Below are 26,890 nucleotides of genomic sequence, written 5' to 3'. Positions count from 1 at the left end.
GATTTTTTTTGGTGCGTCCTGTATTATTGACAACCATAATTCAAAAGCAGTGACACAGATCAGATCAATATCTAACGACTTGCAAAATTTCTGACTTAAATCTCAAATATTGAGCGAGCTAGAGTCATTTTCGTAATACGCCAATTTGATCTAAAATTTCGAAAAATAATTAATAACTCAAAAACCGTCAAAGATAGGGATGGAAAAGTAAGAGTGAATAGATTCAATATTTTATGGAGTATCATAAAAAAAATAGAAATACCGGATGTCCCATTCAAAATAACAAAGTTGTTGCCAAATTGTCGTACATCCGGCAACACTGGAAATGTGAAATTATTTCAAAAATGTACCTTACATGGCCAAATATCTATCCACAAAATTTGAAATCTTTACCATCAATAGTTTCCATAATAATCTAATAGGCCACTCACCTTGGGACACCCGATATACAAATATGTGAGCTGACTAAAAGGCTGAATCACGGTTTGTACATGATCAGAATATTGTCTCGGCGAGTGGATGGTGAGCTTCTGAGATCTATCTATTGGGTTGGTCGCCCTGATAGCGGTGTTAAATTCTCGAAAAAAAATTATTCTGATTCAAAACAATTTCATTGGTGTGTTCTTGGAATTTGGCACAGGTGCTACCAGCATCAATGAGCACTCTTTGAAGTGAAAGATTTATGAATTATGCAAGTTGTGAGATATGTACAAGATGCGGACTGAATATGTTTTGGAATACTTTTTTCAAAATGAAAATTTTACACAATCAAGCTACTACGAAAAGTCAGAACTTATGAATTGGAGTGGAGCTAGCAGAAAATAGGTAATTTGATATGAAATCATCAATTTGTGTTTATTTAAGTGGAACTGGCCGTTGTAGATGGAGCATAGCATTCTTTTCTTATAATAGTATTAACTCGAGCGAATAATAGAAGTTAGAGCAAGTTCGTTGAATAAAAAACCACTATTCAATTCCACAACATAGGAAATCTCTCAGTTTCATGCTCTCGCAGAAATCTAATTACCTTATACTATTTATTGAGCTCTCGACTTCTATAATTTGATGGACAGGTCCTGTTTCCAAACTTCCCTCCACGAGAACAATCACTCAACTGCCTCTCTCGTAGAGACCAATCTCATAAACTCTCAACTAACAAACAGATCCGCCGAGCTTCAAAGCGCGGAATAATCGAATTGACGACGAACACACCGATTATTGAAAAAGTCGATTCCATACGCCACCAAAGGACCAACAATCGGAACAAACGAGCAAACATTCATAACGTCCCGTACCATAAAATCCAATCATAATCCAAAAGCACCGCACCGCAAAATCAATATGATTCCCAAAGGACTCCGAAGTCCGGATTCGAACCGCTTTTTTTTTTGCGATCTACTGTACACCGGCCGAGTTATTTCGCCAATCGTCGTGTAAAGAGAGAGCGAGTTCCAATTAAAAAATCGGCCTTAGCCGAGAGATTAATCAACATTTGTTTCGAGATCAAATATACTCACTAGATACCATTGCTCTTTGAACAGAGGGTCGGGGAAGTTGATTCCTGGTATGGCTCTGTAGTGCAGGCGGCTGTGGGGTAGGAATTCACTCTCGTCGTTTGGGTAGGTGTCGAAGGTGGTTGGTAGGGCGTAATCGCGCTTTCTTCGTCTTTTCTCGTGCTGCTGTTGCACCCAGACAACCTGGAAAAACGAAATATGTTGTATTTTAGAAGTTCACATACAGTTATTCGAATACATTCTTAAAATACATAGCTTGGTATAGAATTGAGGCATTTGAGATAATAGCAGATCTCTACATCTAGCGGTAGATATACTAGCTCATGATGTCATTCTCAGAATATCTCGGGAGGGATAAGGTCTTGATAGAATTAAAAGATAGACAGCCTGGTTTTCTCTTCAATCCTCCAACTGTCGAAGTGATCTAAAGGGTGTTCTTTTGGACCTATAGAACTTTAAATTGCAATAAAACAACGATGGATTAATCGATTGATATGAATTTTATTTATCCGCAAGATAATCTTGTGGCATCACATTTTAAATATGATTTCTGGCATATGACCGCCACGGCTGGCTCGGATGTAGTCCAATCTGAACGTCCAATTTTCGATGACTTTTTTTCCAACATTTGTGGCCATATATCGGCAATAACACGGCGAATGTTGTCTTCCAAATGGTCAAGGGTTTGTGGCTTATCCGCATAGACCAATGACTTTACATAGCCCCACAGAAAGTAGTCTAGCGGTGTTAAATCACAAGATCTTGGAGGCCAATTCACAGGTCCAAAACGTGAAATTAGGAGGTCACCAAACGTGTCTTTCAATAAATCGATTGTGGCACGAGCTGTGTGACATGTTGCGCCGTCTTGTTGGAACCACAGCTCCTGGACATCATGGTTGTTCAATTCAGAAAGGAAAAAGTTAGTAATCATGGCTCTATACCGATCACCATTGACTGTAACATTCTGGCCATCATCGTTTTTGAAGAAGTACGGACCAATGATTCCACCAGCCCATAAAGCGCACCAAACAGTCAGTTTTTCTGGATTTAACGGTGTTTCGACATACACTTGAGGATAAGCTTCACTCCAAATGCGGCAGTTTTGTTTTGTTGACGTAGCCATTCAACCAGAAGTGCGCTTCATCGCTAAAATGGAAATAGTGCGCGATACGTATTCCGCACAGAACCATTACTTTCGAAATAAAATTGCACTATTTTCAGGCATTGTTCAGGCGTGAGTGTATTCATGATGAATTGCCAAACCAAACTGAGAATATAACACTTGACAGCTGTTAAATCGGTCGCCATCTTGAACAGTAATGCCAGTTCAAAGTTATATACCTCGAAAAAAACACCCATTACTAGCTCATGATGTCATTCTCAGAATATCTAGCGGGTGGGATAAGGTATTGTGAGAATGAAAAGCCATTATTGAAGTTAGATAGCCTTCTTCTCTCTTCAGCGAATCCTCCAACTGTCGAAATGATCTGGAAAGAAGGCAATTTCACTACGAATAAAGAAGGAAGACCTTGTTCAAATTTCTGAAAGAAACACTATTAATGGTAGACAGATCAGAAGATTCAATGGCTCAACGATATGAAGGCTCAGGTTGGAAACTGGTGGCATCGAAGAGCACTCGACAGATCAGTATGGGGACATTTGAAGGGTGCCTATATCCAGGAGCTGATCAACAATGGCCGAAGAGAAAGGTAGGATGACTCAATCTACGTTCAAAGGAAACGAAGAGGCCAACTCCCTTGCCACGAAGGAGCACACATTACTTCTACTCGCTGGGAATCTAGTAAAATGAACCTAAAATAAAGAGTTTCGAGAGAAGGAAGAAAATGAAAGAGAAACATCTCAGTAAGAACATGCTACACCTCCTCATCTGCCTGCTTTATAGGGCTTTGCCACCTCAGAAAAAAACCTAATGAGAATATCAGAAACAGACGAGTTAAGATTTTGTGTGGAAGAGGAATTAACCTCTAATTATCTACTGACGGAATGCCCCGCCATTGCAAGCCAACGCAAAAATGCAGTGGAAGAGAAACCTGTAGGAGTGAGGATGTAGCCTTATTGAAGCAATCCCAGATACTGCACTACATAAGAACATTGGAACTGGAAAGCCAGCTGTAGATGATGAAGTATTGATATAAGCTCTGATAGTGAGCACAATTAATAGATCAGTGCAAGACGAGAACAAGTATTAGTAATCAGTTTGAAACTTATTTTTTCGAGATATGATTGGTTTTCAAGAAATGTTATGTTATGGCAACATAAGTAAAATCCGTGCACATATTACAAGTTGAATTTTTATTGAAAGTGTTTACCTAGACCAGATTGTTCAAAAAGACAGACAGAATCAACCGAATCTTCTTACCAAGAAAATATAGCATCAATATTGCACGTTAAAGAATGATTGAGAAAATTGAAAATTTGTTTTAATTTTTAACCTGATAAAAATATGATTTATTCACTGGTGGGTAACAATTCATAAAGAAATATTACAGAGAAAGATTCGGCAGAATTATAATGTTTCTTGTTTCATGTAAGTAGTTTATTTTTTCATTTAATGCTTAATTGTAGAGTTTGATTTATTTTTATCAATATGTATGTATCTTCCAGAGATTTCATTTCTTTATTTGTTGTCATCCTATTCTACTGTTCTCCTTCAATTTTTGTATTTCTGTTTGTATTACGATATTAAAATACAAATATTGTTTGTTATAGCGGCTGTAATGGGAAAATAGGAAACTTCATCATGTCTAGTGTTCTCAATCTCGATATAGTTTATTTGCCAGGACTTTCCTATGAAGGAAAGACATTTTTTGATTTAAACTCGTTTATGTACCGGCCCAAATTTGTCATCTTTATCGACAGGACGATCTCTTATTTTCGGTCGGATAGAATTTTTATTGATTCACTATATGACGAATGTGGCGATTTCAGATATGGATACAAAAATTCAATTTGGTAGGAATAGCCACGTCAATATTTGCCGAGGCACTGAAGTTCATTCCGTTTCAGATTGATATTTTCGTTATCGGGAAACTTCGATACGTGTTGATTTTGGTGTGGAAATCGACTTATGAGTCGAGAGTCGTACTTTAACTATATAACAAACATTACAAGAAGTCAAGAGAAATATTATGAGGTCTTATACGGATGTGAAGTCAGCAACTTTTGAGCACTTGTTCGAATCTGTTTTCAAGGAATTTTTCCACTGAAATTTACTCGTAGATTTTTGCCTCAATGTACTTAATTCAGTAGTTATTTTTTTTTGTTATGGGTTTGTTTTGTTTATAGATATTTGGGAGATTATGATATTATTTTCTCCATTTTTACTATTGAACAAACAACGATACATTGAATGAAAAAGGTGAAACCATTACTTATAACAGTTAAAGGCACTGTCCATATTGTCCATCCTAATTTATATCATGTTGAACATATAACATATACCGCGTTGGTGTACCTGCATTTTGATATTTTCAGGGAAAAGTTCGATTGAATTTCACACTTGACTTAAGCGTCAAAAATAGACGAAAGGCATACGAATCTCGAGTACAGACCATCAGGCTCAGAAATAGACATGAAAAAAGCCTAGAGTGACATGGGATTGAGGAAGAAAAATTTTACGCAGAAACACTCTCTTAGTATGTTTCGACCTGTCTGTTCAAATTACGAGTGAATCTTTCTGCTATCCCTCCATTTTAAGGGAAAAGATGATTCGATCTGTCAGTGGCGAAGTGTTGTTTTGAGTATACTTGGGCTTAACTCGATGATGTTCTCGTCTATGGTTCTATGTTATTTTGTGATAAAAGGGTTCTTGCATGGGTTGGAAGTCAGTATTAATATTATGGCATATGCGGGTTTAGTAGTAGATATTCAATAGAGAAAGGGTTATGGCCCAGTAAAGTGGTAATATTTTAGAGGGATCTGGCGAGGATTTTATCGCTCCAACAATATAATTGAATCATAATTACAATAAAGCGGTATATCTCGCTGAATTTGTAATGGAATTCAAGGGGCCTCGCATAGATTATATGGCATTCGAAGGATGGAATTGGGAGAATAGAATAAGCGTATAACTTTAATCTTTATTTGATATTCACTTGCAAAATCTCAACCAAGTGGGATTTGTTGTTACGGAAATATATACATTTTCGACAATCGGATTGAATTTTTTATGGTTCTTCTCTACAAAAAATTATGTGCGATGTTTGACATTGTTATTCTGAAGGGTGATTTGCAAGTACTTTGAAAACTTCAGGAGGTGATTCCTCACAATATTCTTATTTGAATTGCCCAAATACATGTTTCAGTTCAATTTGGAAATCATTTTTATATAAGCTTCTTATCATTTTATTTAGGCATTTTCTAGCACTGAATTTATGTGTATTCCTATTTTGTTTATTGGAAGAGAAATTGGATAAGAATGAAATTTGAATACTGTGTTAAGATTAGTATATTCTAAAACAAGTTGCAGAATGGGCTCCTATTCCAACACGAATGCGAAATTCGAAAACAAGCGACGAAGGAGCGAGTTTTGGAACGCATGAGTGTTGGAATTGCCTTCTGCAACGAGTATTAGACGATATTTTCTCTATTTCAGTCAAGTTTCGTGAAATATTGTCGAAATTCAGATTATATATCCTACTGACTTTTTTATTGTATCTTAGCAGTTGGTGTGACTGTTACGAAAATTGACCGATTACGGAATATCAATATGAATCGTATGTTTCGAATTTAGACATAATTTACAATTACCCAATAAATTCGTGAATTATGTCTGACGAAATCGATTTAACACTACCAGAATTAAGAGAATTTGCAAATAATGTAGCAAATTGCTTCACTATATCCCCAAATTATATTATATTGACGATTATTGACGTTTGCCGAAATTTGATAGGATTGGAAGTCAGCATAGGCAACCACACGAAAAATATATCTGAAAACGATGCTGTAATGAGTTCATTACAGCACTGTTTTTTGAACTGTAATGGACTCATTACGATACTGGAATAAAGAAAATAATTTTCTATTTTTGCATGAATATTTTTACTTCAGTTATAACAAACATCATGGTATTGTAGATACTTGAAAAAAATCTTTTTAATATTTTTCAATATGTAGATCATCTCAAAACATAGGCGTAGGTATAACTTTGCTTCCGCTGTTTTTTCCGAAATTCGCGGTTTTATTATATAAAAATGGATAAACATTTATGATTCAGTATTGTCCATCGCTGGCCACTACTTTTTCCCATCTTTCAGAAAGAAGTACAGAAGAATAACCCTCTAATTGAAGGTTTAATTGATCTGCCTAAGTATTAAGAGGGGTTTATACCGTTTCAGCGATCAGTTCAAAATAGAAAACGCTTTATTATACGCTAAAGACCATTAATTTATATGAGGTTTTCACTATTATTTATTTTAAAGAGTTCGTCATTGCGGAAAGTCCTTTTTTATTAATTTTTTTGGAATGAAAAAAAAATAATTATATGATTCTTTTTTGAAAAATGAATATATGTTTGAAATAACTTACCTAATAAATATTAATTTTTTTATGAATTTCCACATATAAATATTATACAAAATGTCTGGTCGATAGCCGAAAATGCGTTTTTTATAAAATTAATAATTAAGACGTAAAAACATATTTTGAATTCTTGCATGTGGTAGAAAAGACGGTAAATCAGAGGAACGCTTGAGATTGCTTTACTCAACCTAAAAAAAAGTGGTGAGAACTCAATAGCGCTGAGGAGAAGGGAGCAGTTGAACTTTGGACAGATCACGAGAAAGACACGTGGTATGAATCCCTCTTAAGATAATATTTATATTTCTCAATTGCCAAAATATGGAAGTTGAATAAATTACCCTTTCTTATTGTAACCCTCCTAATATCAATCTGCACAGAACGACCCTAAAGGCGGCATCGGCCGATAACCTAAACCCGAAAAGCCTAAAAAATCGACCCTCGCCGAGTCGGAGGTTACCGGGTGGTTCAGTCCCCCAACAATTTATAACCCCTCGCCTCATTTCACCCCCAATCCAATCCAATTAAATCTTTTTCCCGATTCCTCGCACACCAGGAATGTTGCGACTCTTCAGGCAGCAGCAGCCCCAGGGAATGCGCGAAAAAGGGTCGATTGATAGAACAATTGCCGCGCGATGCCGTGGCCATCCGGCATCGTGACGCGTTCCAGACGTTCCCGGTTAAAAATCGGGAGGAGAAAATGGACCGCATAATGGAGCGCGAAAGAATTCGGCCGGGAATTCGGCCGAGCAGTTATTATAACCGACTAGGGGTCGGTAATTTCAATTTCACGGACGGATCGAAATTGTAAATTTTAATTACTCGGAATGCGGTACGACGACCGTACAATGGTTTTATTTAATCTGGAAATATCGTTTATAACGTCCGAAGACTGGCTCGACGCCCGGTCTCTTCAGACTTGAAAATTGAATTTTCCTTTTTCCGTTATTTCACTTAATGGGCGGAGGGGGGATATTAGTGAGATTATACTATAAATTCGAAGGGGCTTTTATCTTAATGGAGTACTGGTGCCGGGACTTAATAAGGAAGCCTACTTCATGTTCCTGAGATATTGAGAGACTTCCTGGAAAATGTACCAGGATGCGAAATAGGTCTGCGGAAAATGTGTTTATAAGCATTATTATAATCGTAAGTTTCGTTTTATTTTGACTCTTCAAGGTCACTTTGAGATCTAGTATAAGCTTTTTGAGCGCTCATTTCGTCACAATATGTTTTCTTTCGAATTTTGAGAGATGAGGCACTTTTAGGTATTCATGGCTTGACTTGATATTCAAGCTACTTGGCTTGAGCTTGACTTGAAATCATCTCAAATGCAAGTAGTAGAATTTCAATATTAAGACAAGTAATTAATAAATGAATACTTGACATTGAAAAACTACTACTTAACTATTTTAAGTCAAGCTCAAGCCAAGTAGCTTAATTACCAAGTCAACTAGCTCGAATATCAGGCCAAGCCATGAATCCCTAGGCACTTTGCACACAAGAGCAGTACGCAACTAGCAACGGACAACAAGCAATATGCAATTTTATCAACAGTATATTACACATTCATTTGTATGGCAACTTGTACACCGCTGGTACGATGGTAGCAGTATCAGTTGGGCTCAGCAGAAATACTAAGACCAATTACGTAATCAAGTAATGTATGACAATTTAATCAATGTAAATGCATTCATGAACGCGCGGAGAAGTTGGAGGTGCAGAACCGACCAGACAGAGGCCATAAATGTAGGTGAAAATTATTGACAGGTTCATCAGAAAGAAACACAAAAGTCTGAGAAGGAAGCAAGAAGATGCCAACATTCGGCTGTGAGCACGTGGTAGAATAGGGGCTACTTTTGTTTCCGCGTGTGCCAGTTTAGGAGCTAGAGTGTAATTCTCGGTACACTATTCGAGGAGTAAATATGACTTTTATAACCTCGAATCTTTGGAAACGAAGATAAAAAAAAAGGACTTAGGATTTGCTTTAGACGTGCTCGCAAGACCCTGGAGTCGACACCAGGGTCAAGAGGCGTCTCCTTTCACTGTGATTAAGTTCTAGGGGAGGAGGCATGCCGGCCAAGTCCCTGCAGGGATCTACCTCAAGCTCAAATTCCGTAATCAGAGCTATGGGGGAAACCACGGAACGAGGGACCTCATAGGTGGATTGATGACTGACTTTTTAGGAAACCTACCGGATGGCTCAACCACCAGGAATGAATTGCTTCTGTCCTATCACATACTCCCTTAGGACAAGACAGCGTACCACAAATTTGGACATTCCGCCTCAGAATTCCAAACCCTTGGCGAGTCAACTACACTAAGGCTGAGCTTGCGGAGGTGGGTTGGCATCCTTAGAACCTTTTTCTACGTTTTTAGAAGGGTGTCAGTGGAAATTTTGAGTGAGTTGTCCTCATGTGCCTATAGGAGCTTCATAATTGTCAAGATTCATTGGGTGTCCAAAAGATGGATTTCTCTTCATTAAAAAAAAAAGGATTTGTAGAGCTGAAGGAGAAGAGTACGCTAAATCTCCTAACCCGGCAACTCTGCGTTTCTGGAATATCTGACAGACGATCCAACAACAAATCTACTTTAAAATACAAGATTTATATTGCCGAATCTCCATGTTATCGTCTTCCACCGAAATCGGTTCAACGAAGCAAACCCGAAGGATTATCTAGTATAAATTTCCTCCGGGCAAACCCACTGGGGAGAAGGTCAAAACATAAAGAGTCGGCGAATCGATCAAATCCGTGTTTTCGAGGACGGAGAGGATTCAAAGTGGGCCGTCTAGATGACTCTGGTAATGAATAATGGAATGTCCCCCATCGTGTCGAGCTGTCATATCGAGGTAAAGTTCTTTCCAATTGGGGAATTGCGACAGAGTAAATTTTGACTCGGAGAGAACGCTCCACGGCCATAAACTCGTTATAACTTTCGAAATTTCCAACTGCTGCGAACATTATGTAATTGTTCTAATCAGATTAAGGACGATATGAAACAATGTGATGTGACAAATAACAAAAGGAAACGAAAAACTATTTCGGTCCTACTTTATATCTCGTTCGTTACGCTCTCCCATTGGCTTTGGCAGGCCAGGGTCGCATCCAGGAGGGAGAAGGCTAGCGGTAATTGGGTTGCGAAGAGTTTCCACTCCGTTAACATCACTCTATATCATAAAATATATTGTATGGAGGGTTTTTCAATAGAAGTGAAATGGTTGAAATGGCATCACTGTGTATTATTTTCGACGTTTCTCATGTCATTTGTGTTTAGTAGGTTATGTTATCATGGAAAGATCTGTGCTCATTTGTGAGCACAGAGAGCAATTTAACAAGAATTCATGGACGACATTATTCAGTCAATTCCACTCTCTATTAGACATATTGTGGACAAATTTGGAAGTACATTTTCTTTACACAACTTACTGAACACAAATGACATAAGAATTGTCATTAATTAATACGCAGTGTTGCCGTAATAACTATTTTAAATTATAACGGGTGTTTTTTTTCGAGGTATATAACTTTGAGTTGGCATTACTGTTCGAGATGGCGATTGATTTAACAGCTGTGAAGTGATTTATTCTCAGTTTGGTTTGGCAATTTATCATGAATAGACTCACGCCTGAACAACGCTTGGAGATAGGGCAATTTTATTTCGAAAATAATGGTTCTGTGCGGAATACATATCGCGCACTACGTCCATTTTATTTTGTTTAGCGATGAAGCGCACTTCTGGTTGAATGGCTACGTCAACAAACATTGGAGTGAAGCTAATCCTCAAGTGTATGTCGAAACACCGTTACATCCAGAAAAACTGACTGCTTGGTGCGCTTTATGGGCTGGTGGAATCATTGGTCCGTACTTCTTCGAAAACGATGATGGCCAGAACGTTACAGTCGATGGTGATCGGTATAGAGCCATGATTACTAACTTTTTCATTCCTGAATTGAACAACCATGATGTCCAGGAGCTGTGGTTCCAACAAGACGGCGCAACATGTCACACAGCTCGTGCCACAATCGATTTATTGAAAGACCCCCGTTTGGTGACCGCCTAATTTCACGTTTTGGACCTGTGAATTGGCCTCCAAGATCTTGTGATTTAACACCGCTAGACTACTTTCTGTGGGGCTATGTAAAGTCATTAGTCTATGCGGATAAGCCACAAACCCTTGACCATTTGGAAGACAACATTCGCCGTGTTATTGTCGATATACGGCCACAAATGTTGGAAAAAGTCATCGAAAATTGGACGTCTAGATGGACTACATCCGAGCCAGCCGTGGCGGTCATATGCCAGAAATCATATTTAAAATGTAATGCTACAAGATTATCTCGCGGATAAATAAAATTCATGTCAATCGAATAATCCATCGTTGTTTTATTGCAATTTAAAATTCTATAGCTCTAAAAAAACACTCTTTATAATTCCTTTTGAAAAACCCTATTCACACGAAATGACCTAATATCTCTGGAGTTTATGAAACAAGCTCACATGTCAAGAGACACATCATTGTTTTGTTCGGAGATATCTACATTTCTAATTCGGAGAAAACACTAACTAGACGTCTGAAGTTTTTGATCTATCCATATCTACAGCTATTCGGCGGGTTATTCCATTCGAGTCCAAAGACTATCCTGCAAATTTTAGCTCTGTATATGTAATTGTCGGTAAACAGGTGGCCTGAGGAATCAATATAGTTAATCGCGGTAATTTTATAGGTGATAAAAATAATAGCAATATAATCACTACATGATTTTCGGCACGTATGTTCGGAATATTTGTGATTAAGGGTAAATAACCAACAGCGAATTTTCAACTAGAAGTGCATGAAAAATGTGATAAAATAGACTTTATTATGGATTATGGTGAATTAAATACAGCAATTTCATACTATTTGTTATTTGCCATAATATCGAGTTATAAATTGAATTTATCAGCTATCATATATTGAAAATGTTATCATGCGTTGTTTTTGTGATGATCAACTTATATACAAAAAGTTATTGTGAAAAAACCATTGGGGTTCGACTATCCAGGTGATCCAGATTTTAGTGCAATAACATTCCTATAAACATATATCGCAACATTCTTGGTTCTCGAGAATACAGGGTGTTAAAGTTTGAAAAAACAGTATATTGTGCAACAAGCGGGAAAAGTCCAACTTTTCTCGCGAGGGTGGAAGTTTGTGGCACGAGCCTGAAAAGCAAGTGCTGCAAACACACGAGCCAGAAAATTACTTTCTCTAATTCTGTGGTTATTCCGTTCATTCTTCCACATCTTGTAGAACAAAATCGTGCGAGAATATATCAGAAACGCACAGTTTTCATGGTTATATTTTATTATTCTATGTTGGCACTCCGAACTTTCCGCTACGGCTTTATCTGTCAATTCATCAATTTGCCTTAAAGAAATCAGTTTTGCCAACCAACATTTTTCAATGCAAAAATCACTAAATTACTTTTATGGAAATATTTCATTAATTTCAACGAAAATGCAATGAATTAGAGAAAATAATGTATAATACTCGTACAGAAGGCTCATTCTACCACTCGTTCATTCCAAAACTCGCCACTTCGTGGCTCGTTTTTGAATTTTGGACTCGTGGAAGAATATCAATGCCTTCTGCACTTGTATTATAATAAACTATTCTCCACATGTTGCACACTATACTTTTCCTACAACTGCACAAATTTCAGTAAATCAAGTAATGGACTTGATTGGAATCAAAATCGCCTTCGATGACAGTATGTGCTAATTTATTGCGTTTCCATAGAAACGACTCAAAAGCCCAATTTCATTGGTTTACCAAGCGAGGTGTCGGCAAAGTGCTGTGAGAAAAAATATTTCCCACAGTATGAGCAATACATAATTTTGATATTGAGTTAGCTATGAAGAATACGCTACTTTTCATAGCAGTTGCAGGAAAAATCAGTTTTTTCACTAATAACTCCAGTATTATTACATTCATTGTTTTAATGTAATGTTTCGAATTAGGTAAGTATCTTCTGCCAAAATTATAGGTATATGGTGCTAAGATCCTTTTCTGATTGAAAATCCACACCCCTGTCTTTTTTTTCTAAAAAATTGTTCAATTTGTGATATCAACAAAGCTTCATTAAAAAAAGGACTCTTGAATTTTTGTCAAATAGAATGTACCATTTTCGAGATAATCGAGTACAAAGCAAATAGGTACTATATACAAACATCTATAAAATATATTTTTCGAATTTTCTCATTAGTGATAAATAAAAAAATAAAAGTACAAAATTGGCGTAGTCTATTATAACTCTTTCAGATGGCATTTAATTGAACACTCCAGAAATAAAATTAAACAATAAAAAATATTCACAAACATTTTTCATTGTCTGAGTGTCTTTCAGAAGTGTCCAATCGAACGTTATCTGAAAGCGTTATAATACACTGAGTCAATTTTTATACTTTATTCATCATTATTGGGAAAATTTGAAAAATTGTTTTGGATAGTTTTTGCTTTGTACTCGATTATCTCGAAAATGGTACATTCTATGAAAATTATTCAGGACACATTTTTTTTCGATGCAGCTCTGTTGATTTGAAAAATGAATCAATTTTTCCCAAGAAAATACAGTTGTATAGATTTTCCATAAGAAAAGTATCATTGCACCCCTATATGTAAGTCACTGGATAATTTTGACAGGAGACAATTACCTTATTCGAAAAATTATATAATCAAGACTTCAATACCTAAAAACTAAAACAATGAATGTAATAAATAAAATAAAACGAAGTAATTTCCACTATATAGTTAATATAGTGGAAATTACTTCGTTTGATTTTATTTATAATGAATTTCCGCCAAGTAAGGACCGAATCCATTAAAAAAAAAAAAAAAAATGTAATAAATACTAGTGTTATAAGTAAAAAACTGATTTTTTTCAAACTTCAACATCATGTATCTCGGAAACGAAGCTTGCTAGGATATATGTTTATAGGAAGTTTTTCTCCTGAAAAAAGTAGTTCTATGCGAAACCAAAGTTATTGCACCAAAATCTAGACCCCCCTGTATGTTGTTACGACTAGTAGCGCCACCTAACGATCGCCAACCGAAGCCAGTCCATGCAGAGTAACCACAGATGAAAATGGATTTCCTCCCATTATTTTGCGAAGTCAGTTTGATTTATACCGCTCTCATTCGGACCCGTCGATTTGGACTGTTCCCGTCGGCTCTGTATCCTCCAGAAATGCTCTAATTCGGCCTCATTCATCGGTGGGCGGTCAGCACGGACCTGCTTTGTGTTTTTGCGGGCTCCGGGCGCAAAAAGTTCCGGGTGATGTATGAGTTGCGATATTGCTCGCAGCAGAAGAAAAATAATCATTTTTCGTTTTTCGATCGGAAGTGGAACAACTCCGACACCCACTCCAATAATTGAATCGCCATGATGAATCGAATCATTTCGTAATGAATTTTTCCCAGCCGGCTCTTATCTCGATGAAGCCATGGAGATGGTAATTGTATGAAGTTTTATATAAGCTGCGACGTCGGGATGTTGGGAGTGGTTTTCTTTCCTTTTTGTCATCCCCCGTTGTCGTGCCCACGTGTTTTGCAACGCGGAGGAACGATCTGGAAACGAGATAATGTATATCTTCCAGTTTTCGGACGTTTTAGGTAATGGTAATTAAGGCTGATGAACAGGGAAGAATGATGGTCGCTTCTTTTGTTGACGGAGATGTAATTTATATGAAATGATTCATGGTTACAAACTTGTTGGATCTTATTAAGAGGGAAACTACGTTTTGTAGCGTTGCTTGCAAAATTGTTCTTGTTAGGAGGTTTCTAATAGTAATGATATAATTTGAAATAGACACTTCTTATGTCATTTGTGTTCAGGAGGCTGTGCCATTTAATCATAGGAAAATACACGCAGCAATAGCTTTCAGGAATTGTTTTTTCAATATCAGTGCTCATTTGTGTACCTATACTGAGAGAAATTTGAGAACAATAACTGGACGACATTATTCATTTAATGACCACTGATTTCAATTAAACAATTTGAGAATTCAAACGTTATTGAAGCGTCAACCTTTTCATGATTGAATGTCAGAAAATTTCAGCAAGTCAGAAAAGCCCTTGATACAATACAATCTGTTTGTATCACTAGAGCTATGAGAACGTGCCCAACTAGGGTATTGGAGATCATTACAGATCTCAAACCTCTTCATCTGGTGATAGAGAGAGTGGCCTATGAGGCTACTCTAAGACTATCTAGAGAAGGGTACCGGCAATGAGGGAATTAGGAATCAGAGATTCTGGTCCTCCCTGACCAATGACATACCATCAGCAAACCTTCCCAGTGACAAGATGATGAAGAAAATTAGCATCGAAAACCTTTATTACGATACTAAGTAGAAAGGAAGATTGGGAGAGGAAGTCCACAATTCCAGTTCTCAAAAAGAATACCATCAAATTATAGTATTCTTTTTGTATCAGATGGTTCCAAAACCACGACGAGGGCTGGCGCTGGAGTATTCGGGACTGGTACCAAATGCTCAATATTGTTGAGCCGCTGGCTAAGTTTCTTTCAGGCAGATATACTTGCAATAGAAAGTTATGAAGAAATTAACCGAGCAAAAAAATATAACAAATGTGATAGATGTTAAAGTTATTAACAAAGAACAACGGCTACTCTCCTGACATAATAGATAAATTAATATTGAAAAAACAACGTGAAAAACTTTTAACTTGTATCTATCCACCTCAACCTAAAGATCAAATGAAGAGATTTGTATATATTAATTATATTCCACAGATTAGCGACATAGTTTGTAATAGATTAAGAAAAAACAGAGTTGATATTGTGTGTACAAACAAGAAAAATTTGAGATCAATGTTTTCTGATGGTAGGGATAAGTTAAGTGATTCAGAAAAAAGTGGTGTATATAAGTTGTTCTGTGACGAATGTCCTGCTTTTTATGTTGGTCAAACCGGTCGTTCTCTCAAAGTTAGGGTTGAAGAACATAAAAAATCTATTTTACAAAATAAATCCACAACGGGGTTTTCAACTCATTGTATCTCTTGTAACCATTTTATAGATTTCAATAAAACCAAAATTTTACACGAAGGAGAGAAAAGTAAGCGATTAGATCTTTTAGAATGTTTAGAAATATCTTCAGCACATAAACAAAAATTGCCAATTGTGAACGATCAGCTGGAGTTCCGCTTATCTCCGGTGTTAACATCTGTTTTGTTTGATGTATAATTTGTACCGTTTATTATTCTGTTTAGTTTTGAGAATGGGGTAAAACCCGAAACGTGCATGTCAACGTAATATAATATTTTATTAAATTTGTGAACGTGTAGTCAAGTGTTTTTGTTTATTTATTAAATGTGATAGAGCCAATATCACAAATGTGATAGAGCCATACATTCTGATAGTCAGACTGCAATCAAAGCTCTGAGCTCACATATCATCGATTCTAAGATGGTATTGGAGTGCTCAATGAAATAGGCAAGAATATAAAGGTCATTTTAGTCTGGGTTCCCGGCCACTCGGAAATTAGAGGAAATGAAGAGGGCAACAAACTTGCCAAAAAAAAGAGCACAAACTACTTTCATCGGTCCGGAACCATTCTATGGTATAGGTAAATGTATTAAAAAAAAATGTCTCAGGAGAAGGAAAAACCCGAAAGAGAAACACTCTGGCAGAATCTTCCTGGTTTGGATCATTCCTAAAAGTTCCTTCGAACCTTCGACACTGCGAGATTCAAGATGTATTTGGATCTTAGCAAGAATGTACCACACCTCCCCACTGGATTCCTCACAGGCCATTGTCGCCTTAGGAAACACCTCTCATGAGAATGGGTCTAGCAGAAGTGCAAATCCTGCGGTGAGCAGAAAGAAACTCCGTATCATCTGGTGATAGAGTATCTTCGAAAGAAGTCAAGATATCACGGTGAAATAACAGGTGGAAGATGTCGAAAAGGATGGTCCTTGTAATAAACTGAGTGCAAAGTCTACAAATTTTTCGAACTGTTCCATAGGGTGTTAGGGAATTTGATTACAAATACTTGTTTTTTTTCACCCTGTATGAATGAGCTATCAACATTTTTGGAGACCTTTTCTGAAGTTTGTTACGAAATGAAAATATCCATCTTCAATTTGGAGTAGAAACACTTTAAACCGATGGAAAATTCCGAAAGTTCAGCAAAATTTTAGGCGGCCGAGTATTTTTGGCGGAGAGAATTGTATCCTAATGGAAAACCCTATATGTATATTATGTAGACGAACGAGACCTAAGAAGCTCTTTACTTCAGTCAGTGCTTTCCAAATTTTCCTCATTGTTAATATGAAATGGAGGATATAAGGATATAATAAAAGATAATGAATAGCAAGAATACTACATGATACTCGAGGAGAATATGTTTTGATCACGCTCCCCTACACCGCTCAATCTCGTTTCAGCTCCAGGCCATCGCCTCCGGGGCTCAAATCAAAATATCCAGTTCTGTAGATAATGAAAAACGGTCCGTATTTAGAAGAGGTAAACAAAACGAAACCAGGCTTTAGTTGTTTCGAAAAACCACGACCTCATTCCGACCATAATAATTTGCTTCATCTGAAACTCTCTTAATATCCAAGGATAGAGAAATTCCCCCATTTCCGTTTCCCTTTTATACGAAACAGAGTTCCTTTGCTTTTCTGCAATATGCAATCGCTGTTCGTTGTTTCCGATTCGAATTGTATTACTGTTATTGCAAGCAGCTGTATGATGTGGTTGAAGAGTGGATTGAACGGAGCAATTGCTATTCTGGAAAGTTTTGCAATTTTCTGTTCGATCAGGGTATGTTGAAACGGAAATTGAATTCGTTAAAAACATCGTGGTCCAGTGGCTAGAAGAGGAATATTCGTGATCAGATATGTTGGAAATATATTCTGTACTATATGTTCATAGAAATGTAATATGAAAAAGTAGTTATCAGAAACAATTATGATTGTGGTACATGAAAAAATCGAGAAGAGTACTACCTGGAGCTTTTGAGAACACGTTCATTCATGTTTCCATCCATAACATGGTCATAAAGAGTTCAATCAATCCAATATCATCTAAGGCCTTTTTCGTGTCTACTTCTGAGCCTGAAAGATTATACGCAGAATACGCATACCTTTAGTTTTAGTTTTACCTTTTATTTTTTTAAATATTGTAGGAAATGTATTTCCTGGATGGATTAATAAAAATTGTCATCGAAGGCACAACAATTTATTATATGCTGATAGATTATATCAATTATATACAGCTAACACTTCAATGATGAAATCATACCTTGATAATTGACGATGAAACGATAAATCAATTTGTACAATTCTGCAACCAGTGGAGCTAGAAATTATGTTTCAACCTAGAGTGTAATTAGACTTCATCGAGAAGATGACCCTCGAAATGGTTCTCAATTAGAGGAAGCAACTACTGAGTGAGATGATAGAGTAAACTGCACAGTCATTAGATGATTAATCAGAGGAAACTTGGTAATTCTTGAATGGTTTAGATGTTAGATCATGTATTTGCAGTAAATATTTGAATACTCGATAGTTTAATCAAAGGTGGGTTGGAAAACATGTGGCTTAGTTCTTATTTTGTAAATATTTGATTCTGTTTTCATTCCGTCACAATATTTTCGATTTTCGAATTTTGCGCATTACTTATTATGTAATAGTGAAATTCAAGTGGGCTCAGTATCTCACTATTTATTGGACGGTTTCCATCAAACTTGGTAGGATATTCGGATTCGGTCGTAAGTGACTTCATTTTTTTTAGCTTTTTCGGATTACATTCAGCAAACTTGAAATTATCGGAACATTGATATCTTGCTGACCCGATTTAAGTTGAATTTGGAACATGAATTCTGGATGGGTCACACAGCGTTCCAGTGGTGTTCAATAAAAAAAATTATGCGCATTGTGGATCTGCCGGCAATGTGGATCAACCGACCCAGCAATGTGGATCAACCGACCCGGCAATGTGGATCTACCCATCCGGTAATGTGGATCTACCCATCCGGTAATGTGGATCTACCTATCCGACAATGTGGATCTACCGATCAGGCAATGTGGATCAACCAAGCCGGCAATGTGGATCAACCGACCCAGCAATGTGGATCAACCGACCCGGCAATGTAAATCTACTGATCCGGTAATGTGGATCTACCTATCCGACAATGTGGATCTACCGATCAGGCAATGTGGATCAACCAAGCCGGCAATGTGGATCAACCGAGCCGGTAATGTGGATCTATCTATCCGACAATGTGGATCTATCGATCCGGCAATGTGTATCTACGGACAATATGGATCTACGGGGAGCCTGTCACAAAGAAAATTAGCTTACACACTAATGCGATATTCAATCGAGCCGAAACTATATGTCAACAACGTTAAACATCAAACAAACGTTTACAACAACAATAACACGTCCGTCATTTGGACATACGATGAGAAAGCATCAAAGCGAAACTGTATTTCCACGAATACTGCCTACACCTATATTTCCGTCTATCGCGTAATAACCTCGACGCCCATTTCGCATCTGCATGGTCCTGCCGTCCCGCATTATAAGTCTGTATCTTTTACGGCCGGAATCGTCCGAAAGGGAGCCGCGTGGCGTATAACTCCCAGATTTCGGAGTGCGGAAATAATGCACACGTCAATCATAAAAACCGATATGAAACTCCGCCACCGGATGGATACGAGGGAACGGGACCCACACCAGTTCGCACGTACTTTTTTCGCGATATATAAGGTTCTTTACGACCTTTAGACCGCGTTACGAGGCTGTTCTGGCCGTGTTATCGCCTTTAACGGCCCTTTATGTATCGGATTATGCCCTCGATCTCTTCCACTCTTCATCGAACAGATAGCTGCTGTTTCGGGAATTTATTCCGTTCCTGTATTTTTCATCACACCTCTGATAGCAGTGTTGCCGCTTGTTTGGCGAGAAATTATGTCAGCACATCGCCAAAATTATCCATACTACACTGAGAAATTTTCTTAAAATTTCAAATTGACTGATAATGAGAACGAATGAAAGAAGATGAAGAATAAAATTTTCATTCAATTAACACAATACACAAACAGGTAAAAGTGTAACTGGAAAATGCAAAAAATAGGAAACATATTCTATGAATATAAATAAACCAAATAAACAACATATGAGAAGAATTTGAAAAGATATAAGATGCGCAACTAAGTTCCCTCTGTTTTTCAATTATGGAAATACAACTAATTGTATTGTGAAAAAATGGTTTCAAATGAATCATTCCAATTTTTAGCTACTACTTTTTCCAACTTTTCTGGAAGATCTCAGAAAGCGATACGGTATAAGTGTTCTTCTTTTGAGGTTATTCACGAATGATTTTTTTTTCTTTCATTGCTCAAGGTCGAAATCTCTTTATTGGTGAAAATTACAAATTATGTCGAAAATTGAAAAAAATTATCAGAATTGATCAAAATTATGTTGAAACCTGATAAAAATATACCAATTGGCAACTCTGTTTGCTAGATCCTCGTTTTCTCTCCGTTTCGTATCTACACGTAACGATGGGAAGAGTATGGTTTCCGTTAGCAGCGTGAAAATGACATTTTTATTCTTCACCCCGATTGCTCGAATATTGAGAATATATTTCATTGTTCGCACTAGGGCGTATCTCTCTTTAAAAGAGCGCTTACAACGTGTAACAAATGTTCGGAATTTTTCAGAGCTGTGGAAAGCGAGGGAATGAGTTAGATCCCTGGGGAAATAAAGGGTTATCCGATTAGTGCTTTATGTTTCCGAAGCGGGAAAAGAGCAACACTAGTACATGTGATGAATAACCAATATAATAAACGAATTCGATTTTCGAAATAATCGAATTCAAGAAGATATTACTTCTTTGATTTTATACTAAATGAGAACGAATTGTGCATTTCTGTGATTTGATATTTTTTGCACATGTATTCGACAAAATGAGGGAGCATTTCGGAAGATGGTATAAGTATATGCTCCGGTCATATTCAAATTTAGATATTTCTAAAAATAAAGAAATTTACTTCTTGAAAATGTAAGACAATGAATATATACAATGCAGCTATAGTCAGGATGCCTAGTATTCTGAATATTTCTCAGCTGGATGTTTTGGAGGATAGATGTAGCATAGTTATTAGCGTTTTTTTTAAACTACGAATATTCTAGTGATATCAGAATTGTTTCCCCAGACCCCAGACAATTATTCTGTAATTAGACATAATATCTGTGTTTAACCGAAATTATCTTCACAATACTAGATATAAATGTACCTGCATAAGTATAACAAAGGTCTTTCGTGGTACTTGTGCATACAACTTCCTCATTCATAGGGTTATCAGAAAGATACAATAGCGAATATCTTTCCCCTACCCTAATTATTGCGCAGGCATACAACTTAGAGAATAAGAAAAGGAAGAAGAAATTCACGGTGTACAAGATTTTATGTTTGTAACCCAGGTATAGAACTGGGAAAAGGAGAGTTCATTGGAGTAAGTTACGAGGTGATGACCAGTTGAGTTAGTAGAGTGTTCAAGGATGTTTCCGAGTGCTGTATCACAATAAAGTTCTCGTCTGTCATCCATCAGTGTTTTAATAATCCCCACAAAAACGCGTTACCCCAGAATATACATAACTCATTATGTACTGAAAATTAGAAAAATATACGGTTTTAAGCAATTCCAAGTCAGCATGCAGCACCAATATTCGAAAAGCTTACAGGACAGAACTTAGTTTTCTCTGGAGTGTATCGATATGATCATACCAGTTCAATATTTAGTCCCTTAAGATCAATTGATTCTGGGTTTTCTATTTTGCTGTGTGAGGTGTGGAATTTCACACATTCAGTCTTGTTCAGATTCAAGCTGATTCGATTTCTTTGGCACCAGTTAGCGATTAAGGAAAATTCTTTCAAGTCAATCCTACCACTTCAGATACGTTTTTGACTGAATTCTGCAAAAACTGGTATTTTAATCAAAATTAAATATTCTACAAAGACTTGAGTACTCTCAGAACCTTTGACTTGTGCAGCAATTCTATCCAATTTCCTCCAGCTTTGTTGAGATATTTTCCTACCTCCTTCAGGGACAGCTTCAATGATTTTCAAGGCTTCTAAATTTTGAAGGGCTTTTCTGGCGATACCGTTGGCAGATCGGCAAAAATTGGGAAGGTTTGGTACCATTCCTCTTTCTGTCTCCGTAGATCTTAGTACCAGTACCCACACCAACTGGGCATCTGATGTAGATGTTACGTGCAATAGATCTACATCTGATATAGTACCAGTCACTGTCGTAGGGTGGTAATTCTTTAGACTTTTGACAATGTCGACCCATTCTGGTACCCTCAATTCAGCAGAAGGCGGAGAAAGGCCTGACGAATGCGTGTTGATCCACGTCCACAGAAGGCATTTTAGAAAAAAATTTCCAAACCACTCCACGTTAAAGAACACTATTGCATAGAAGATTTTCAATCAGATAACCAACTTTAAGTCCCTTCCAACCACTTCTGAAAAAGATGTTTCGATCTCCATTCAAATCCAAAACCGACGTAAAATCATTAATCCAGCACCGCCCACCTCCTTCTACCCACAATTCCGTTGGTATTCAAACGCTCTCTCACAGACATCCGACGTCCGCTCGAATATATATACGACCCGCAGAAACGCGCGTTGAAACGTATTGAATTATGAGAAAATCAAAACAACGTTGTTCATTCTCGCGTGATTTATTACGTTTCCGAGGATCGATATGCCGATCTCCTCAAATGGGCGGTATGAATTTGCCAATTCGTCAGTCATGCCCCAATTTTGGACGGAATGAAGAGCCCCGGCCAAATTGATTTTCGTTAATCATAAACATGACAGCCTTCATACAATCTGAATAAATATCGTTGGGCGTGCAGAGCCTTAATTCCACCTCGAACGGGCACGGAGCCTCGGCCGACCGACCCCCACCGCTACCCCCACCTAAATCAATGATGAATGACTGAACAGGGCGGAACATGTTCTCGGGACGAGGTGATTGGGCCCATAACCCGTAATTCATTCATCTTGGTACCTAACGGATTGTTGATTCAAGTATTTGAGCGCTTAATTCTGAACCGTCTCCAATAAATTAAACTCCGGGAACAAGAGATTCCGGAAGTGAGGGGCGAGGAGATAGAGCGAGAGAGAGAGAGAGGACGCCTAATTTCAATATTGATATTTCGGCTTCGTCAGTTCAATTAATAGCAGGCTGTGAATTATGTTTGATATTGCTGAGTTTCTGGGAGAAGTCGAGTTCCCTGAGGGCACTGAAAACGGGAGGTGTCCCAAAATTTCTTATTTATTTAGCCCTTTCCTGTCTCTTTCTTAGATTGTTCAATTATGAAAGTTTACCCTACTTTGTTGGTTGACAAACGGATTTCGAGAAGAACCACCACTGAATGATTTTAAAAATAACCGACAAGACTGTTGTTGGTTTATAGATCTTGAAATTATTTGATTTGTTCAAATAAGTCTAAAAATGCTGTTCCCTATTATAACGAGCGTTTATTAAAATTCGTGGTCAAGAGTGCTGTGGAGAAATTCGAGTTGGTTTTCTGTGACAACGAGTAGCACTTAGCTTGTATCATATCATTAACATTTGTTTACATACTTCGAATCTGGAAAGAATATGGTATAAGCTAAGAGCTGCTCACACTCACAGAAAATAAACTCTAATTTTTCCACAGCACTCTTGACCACGAATTTTAATGAAGGCTCGTTATATTGTTTCAGAAATCACAATGATGCGAATTCGAAATGGTTCATTCATTTGATAGGTGGCGCTATATAAATGAATGATGTCATCTGACGTTACCATCTATGCGATGAAAATTGAAGTTATATGAAGACATATATTTATATCTATATACTATCATACAGTCTCCAAAGAGGAATTGGCGCATGAATGACGAGTGCTCAAAAGCTCCACGTCAGAACTCTCCTCATTTTTACTCTCGTTTGAATTATGACTGCATCAAATTTAGAATTCAGATTTCAGACTTTTTCGAGGGAGTGTTGGAGATATTTTTGTGAAATCCAGATTAGTGTCAGTGGAAATTCAAATGAAAAAAATTCCATGAAATTATTGACCTATTATTATCCATCTAATTCCATAATAATCCGCAGAATATCACATAAAACCAGTTTATTACTCTAAATTTCTCTCATAAAATATGGGTTCTAAAATTCCGTTAGAGGTCATATTGTTCATGTCTGTGTCAATATCAATATAAAATTATTATCTGGGAACATGAAGTGACATAAACTGACGATGAAATATGAGCTATATATTCAAAATCAACGCTTGTTTGATTCCAGACTTGATTTGAAAGCATAATATTTCGCCTTAAATTGTTTGGAAATATACTTTTAAAATTTTTGCGATTCTAAACCACGGAATGTCCTTTCCGATCGAAAAATAATCTGTCAATGGATCTACGCTTCCTTGCCCTTCGATCCAAAAAATAAGCCATAGTATACTTTTTTGGTCTTTCAACGATATTATCTGCCGAAAAGTTCTAATTTACACATGCATAGCTGGCTCTGTTGCAGAAAGTTATAGAGAAGATTCATTGTTTTTATCGACTGGGCCCATAACTTATCGAGTGAAATGATATGTGTATCAAAGCGGTCACCTATATGGATGCTGAATCCACTCCACGTTGGCCATCTTGCAACAAACGAAACCATGTGATTTACTTTTCAACAAATTTTTTGCCGAAGAGACCGAAAAGAACTTTCTTTTGTTATTTTCAAACCTCCATAGTAGAAAGGCACAATAACACACCTCCTGAGTAACTTTCGAATATAGTTTCCCCGCACATAGGAACCAAACCATGGCTCAATTAAAACTTTTTCTTCAACTTTGATGGCTTAAAAAGCTAACAATCTGAAGTACAATTTCATTAAACGTTCATAATCCGGACCCGAAACTGGCTTCTCAGTTCCGGAACAAAGTTTACTTGACTCAAATCGCAAAAAAATTGGGGCATAGAAATTCAATTAGGGCTTCGTTAAAATAAATATGGACTGACTCTTATAATCTGATACTCCAACTTTCGGGATGTAGTTGGAAATTTCTGCACCTACAGAATTTACAAGATAGCTTCTAAACGAAAACAATAAAAGTTTTATAGCGTTGGGAAAGTGCTGCTGGCTCGAATCCTCCGTATTAATTGATGGAAAAACAGACTCACCAAATTTTGTTACAACTTGGTTACGTACCTGGAAAGAAAAAATCAATTAATATTGACAACATTCTATATAAAATGAACAAAATAACGAATGCAAATATTATTTCGCAGAAATAGACTGAGGAATGAGAAAAATCACTTTTTCTTCTACGTATTTATATTATGCTATACATATTAGTATTATACAGGGTGAGTCTTTGACTTGGTACATATATTTTAATAGTGTATTCTTGAGGTCAAAAGGAACGCTTTTCTTTTAGTAGTAGTAGAAGTATCTAATCTAAATATCTAACACTAGTACATGTGCTGAATAACCAATATAATAAACGAATTCGATTTCCGAAATAATAGAATTCAAGAAGATATTACTTGTTTGATTTTATACTGAAAGAGAACGAACTGCATTTTTGTGATTTGATATTTTTGGCACATGTATTCGACAAAATGAGGGAGCATTTCGGAAGATGGTATGAGTATATGCGCCTGGTCATATTCAAATTTAGATATTTCTCAAAATAAAGAAAGGCACTTGCTGAAAATGTAAGACAATGAATTATATACAATGCAGCTATTGGCAGGATGTCTTGTCTTCTGAATATTTCTCAGCTGGATGTTTTGGAGGATAGATGTAGCATAGTTTTTAGCGGTCTTTTTTTAACTACGAATATTCTACTGATACCAGAACTGTTTCCCCAGACCACAGACAATTATTCTGTAATTAGACATAATGTCTGTGTTTAACCGAAATTATCTTCACAATACTAAATATAAATGTACCTGCATTAGAAACAATAGAGAATATCTTTTCCCTACCCTAATTATTGCGTAGGAATACAACTTAGAGAATAAGAAAAGGAAGAAGAAATTCACGGTGTACAACATGATTTTATGTTTGTAACCCAGGTATAAACTGGAAAAAGGAGAGTTCAGTGGAGGTAGTTACGAGGTGATGACCAGTTGAGTTAGTAGGGTTTTAAGGATGTTTCCAAGAGCTTTACCACAATAAAGTTCTCGTCTGTCGTCCATCAGTGTTTTAATAATCCCCACGAAAACGCGTTACCCCAAAATTCCACAACTCATTATGTACTGTAAGTTTTTTTTTTCTTCGACGTATTTATATTATGCTATACATATTAGTATTATACAGGGTGAGTCTTTGACTTGGTACATATATTTTAATAGTGTATTGTTGAGGTCGAAAGGAACGCTTTTTTTTTAGTAGTAGTAGAAGTATCTAATCTAAAAATCTAACTTCAATGAAGTATCTTCATATTATCAGAGCTGTGCCAAAACTCAAATCATTCGAAAGTGTTTACGGACGGTATAATTGAATTTGGTCTTGGATTCGTCGTCAGATAGGTGAACCCTTTTATGATTGATCTGAAAATTCAAAAATTACTAACATCCTGACGGAATAATATATCGTCTCATTCGGGAAATAAGAGCTCAAAAACTACTTAAGTTAAGCCATAAAACGAAAAACTCAAATTCATATCGGTAACGGTTACTTCGAATACTAATGGAGTTTCACTTCAAATAACACGACAATGGGATTATAACATGAGTGATATTCGAGATACGA

The 26,890-nt window shown here is 36.8% G+C and overlaps 1 protein-coding gene across 2 annotated transcripts in view; it reads right to left on the bottom strand.

Annotated features, from left to right (window-relative positions):
• LOC123674477 (furin-like protease 2) overlaps positions 1–26,890 on the bottom strand; it is a 272,487-nt gene that overhangs the window by 45,632 nt on the left and 199,965 nt on the right. For both annotated transcript variants that reach the window (XM_045609359.1, XM_045609358.1), the window contains exon 4: positions 1,518–1,697. In XM_045609359.1, the coding sequence (XP_045465315.1) occupies positions 1,518–1,697 (180 nt within the window). The remainder of the gene's footprint in view (positions 1–1,517; positions 1,698–26,890) is intronic.

This window comes from Harmonia axyridis, chromosome 3, assembly GCF_914767665.1.
Source record: "Harmonia axyridis chromosome 3, icHarAxyr1.1, whole genome shotgun sequence".
Classification (NCBI taxonomy): Eukaryota; Metazoa; Arthropoda; class Insecta; order Coleoptera; family Coccinellidae; genus Harmonia; species Harmonia axyridis.
This window is presented reverse-complemented; position numbering and strand designations above follow the sequence as displayed.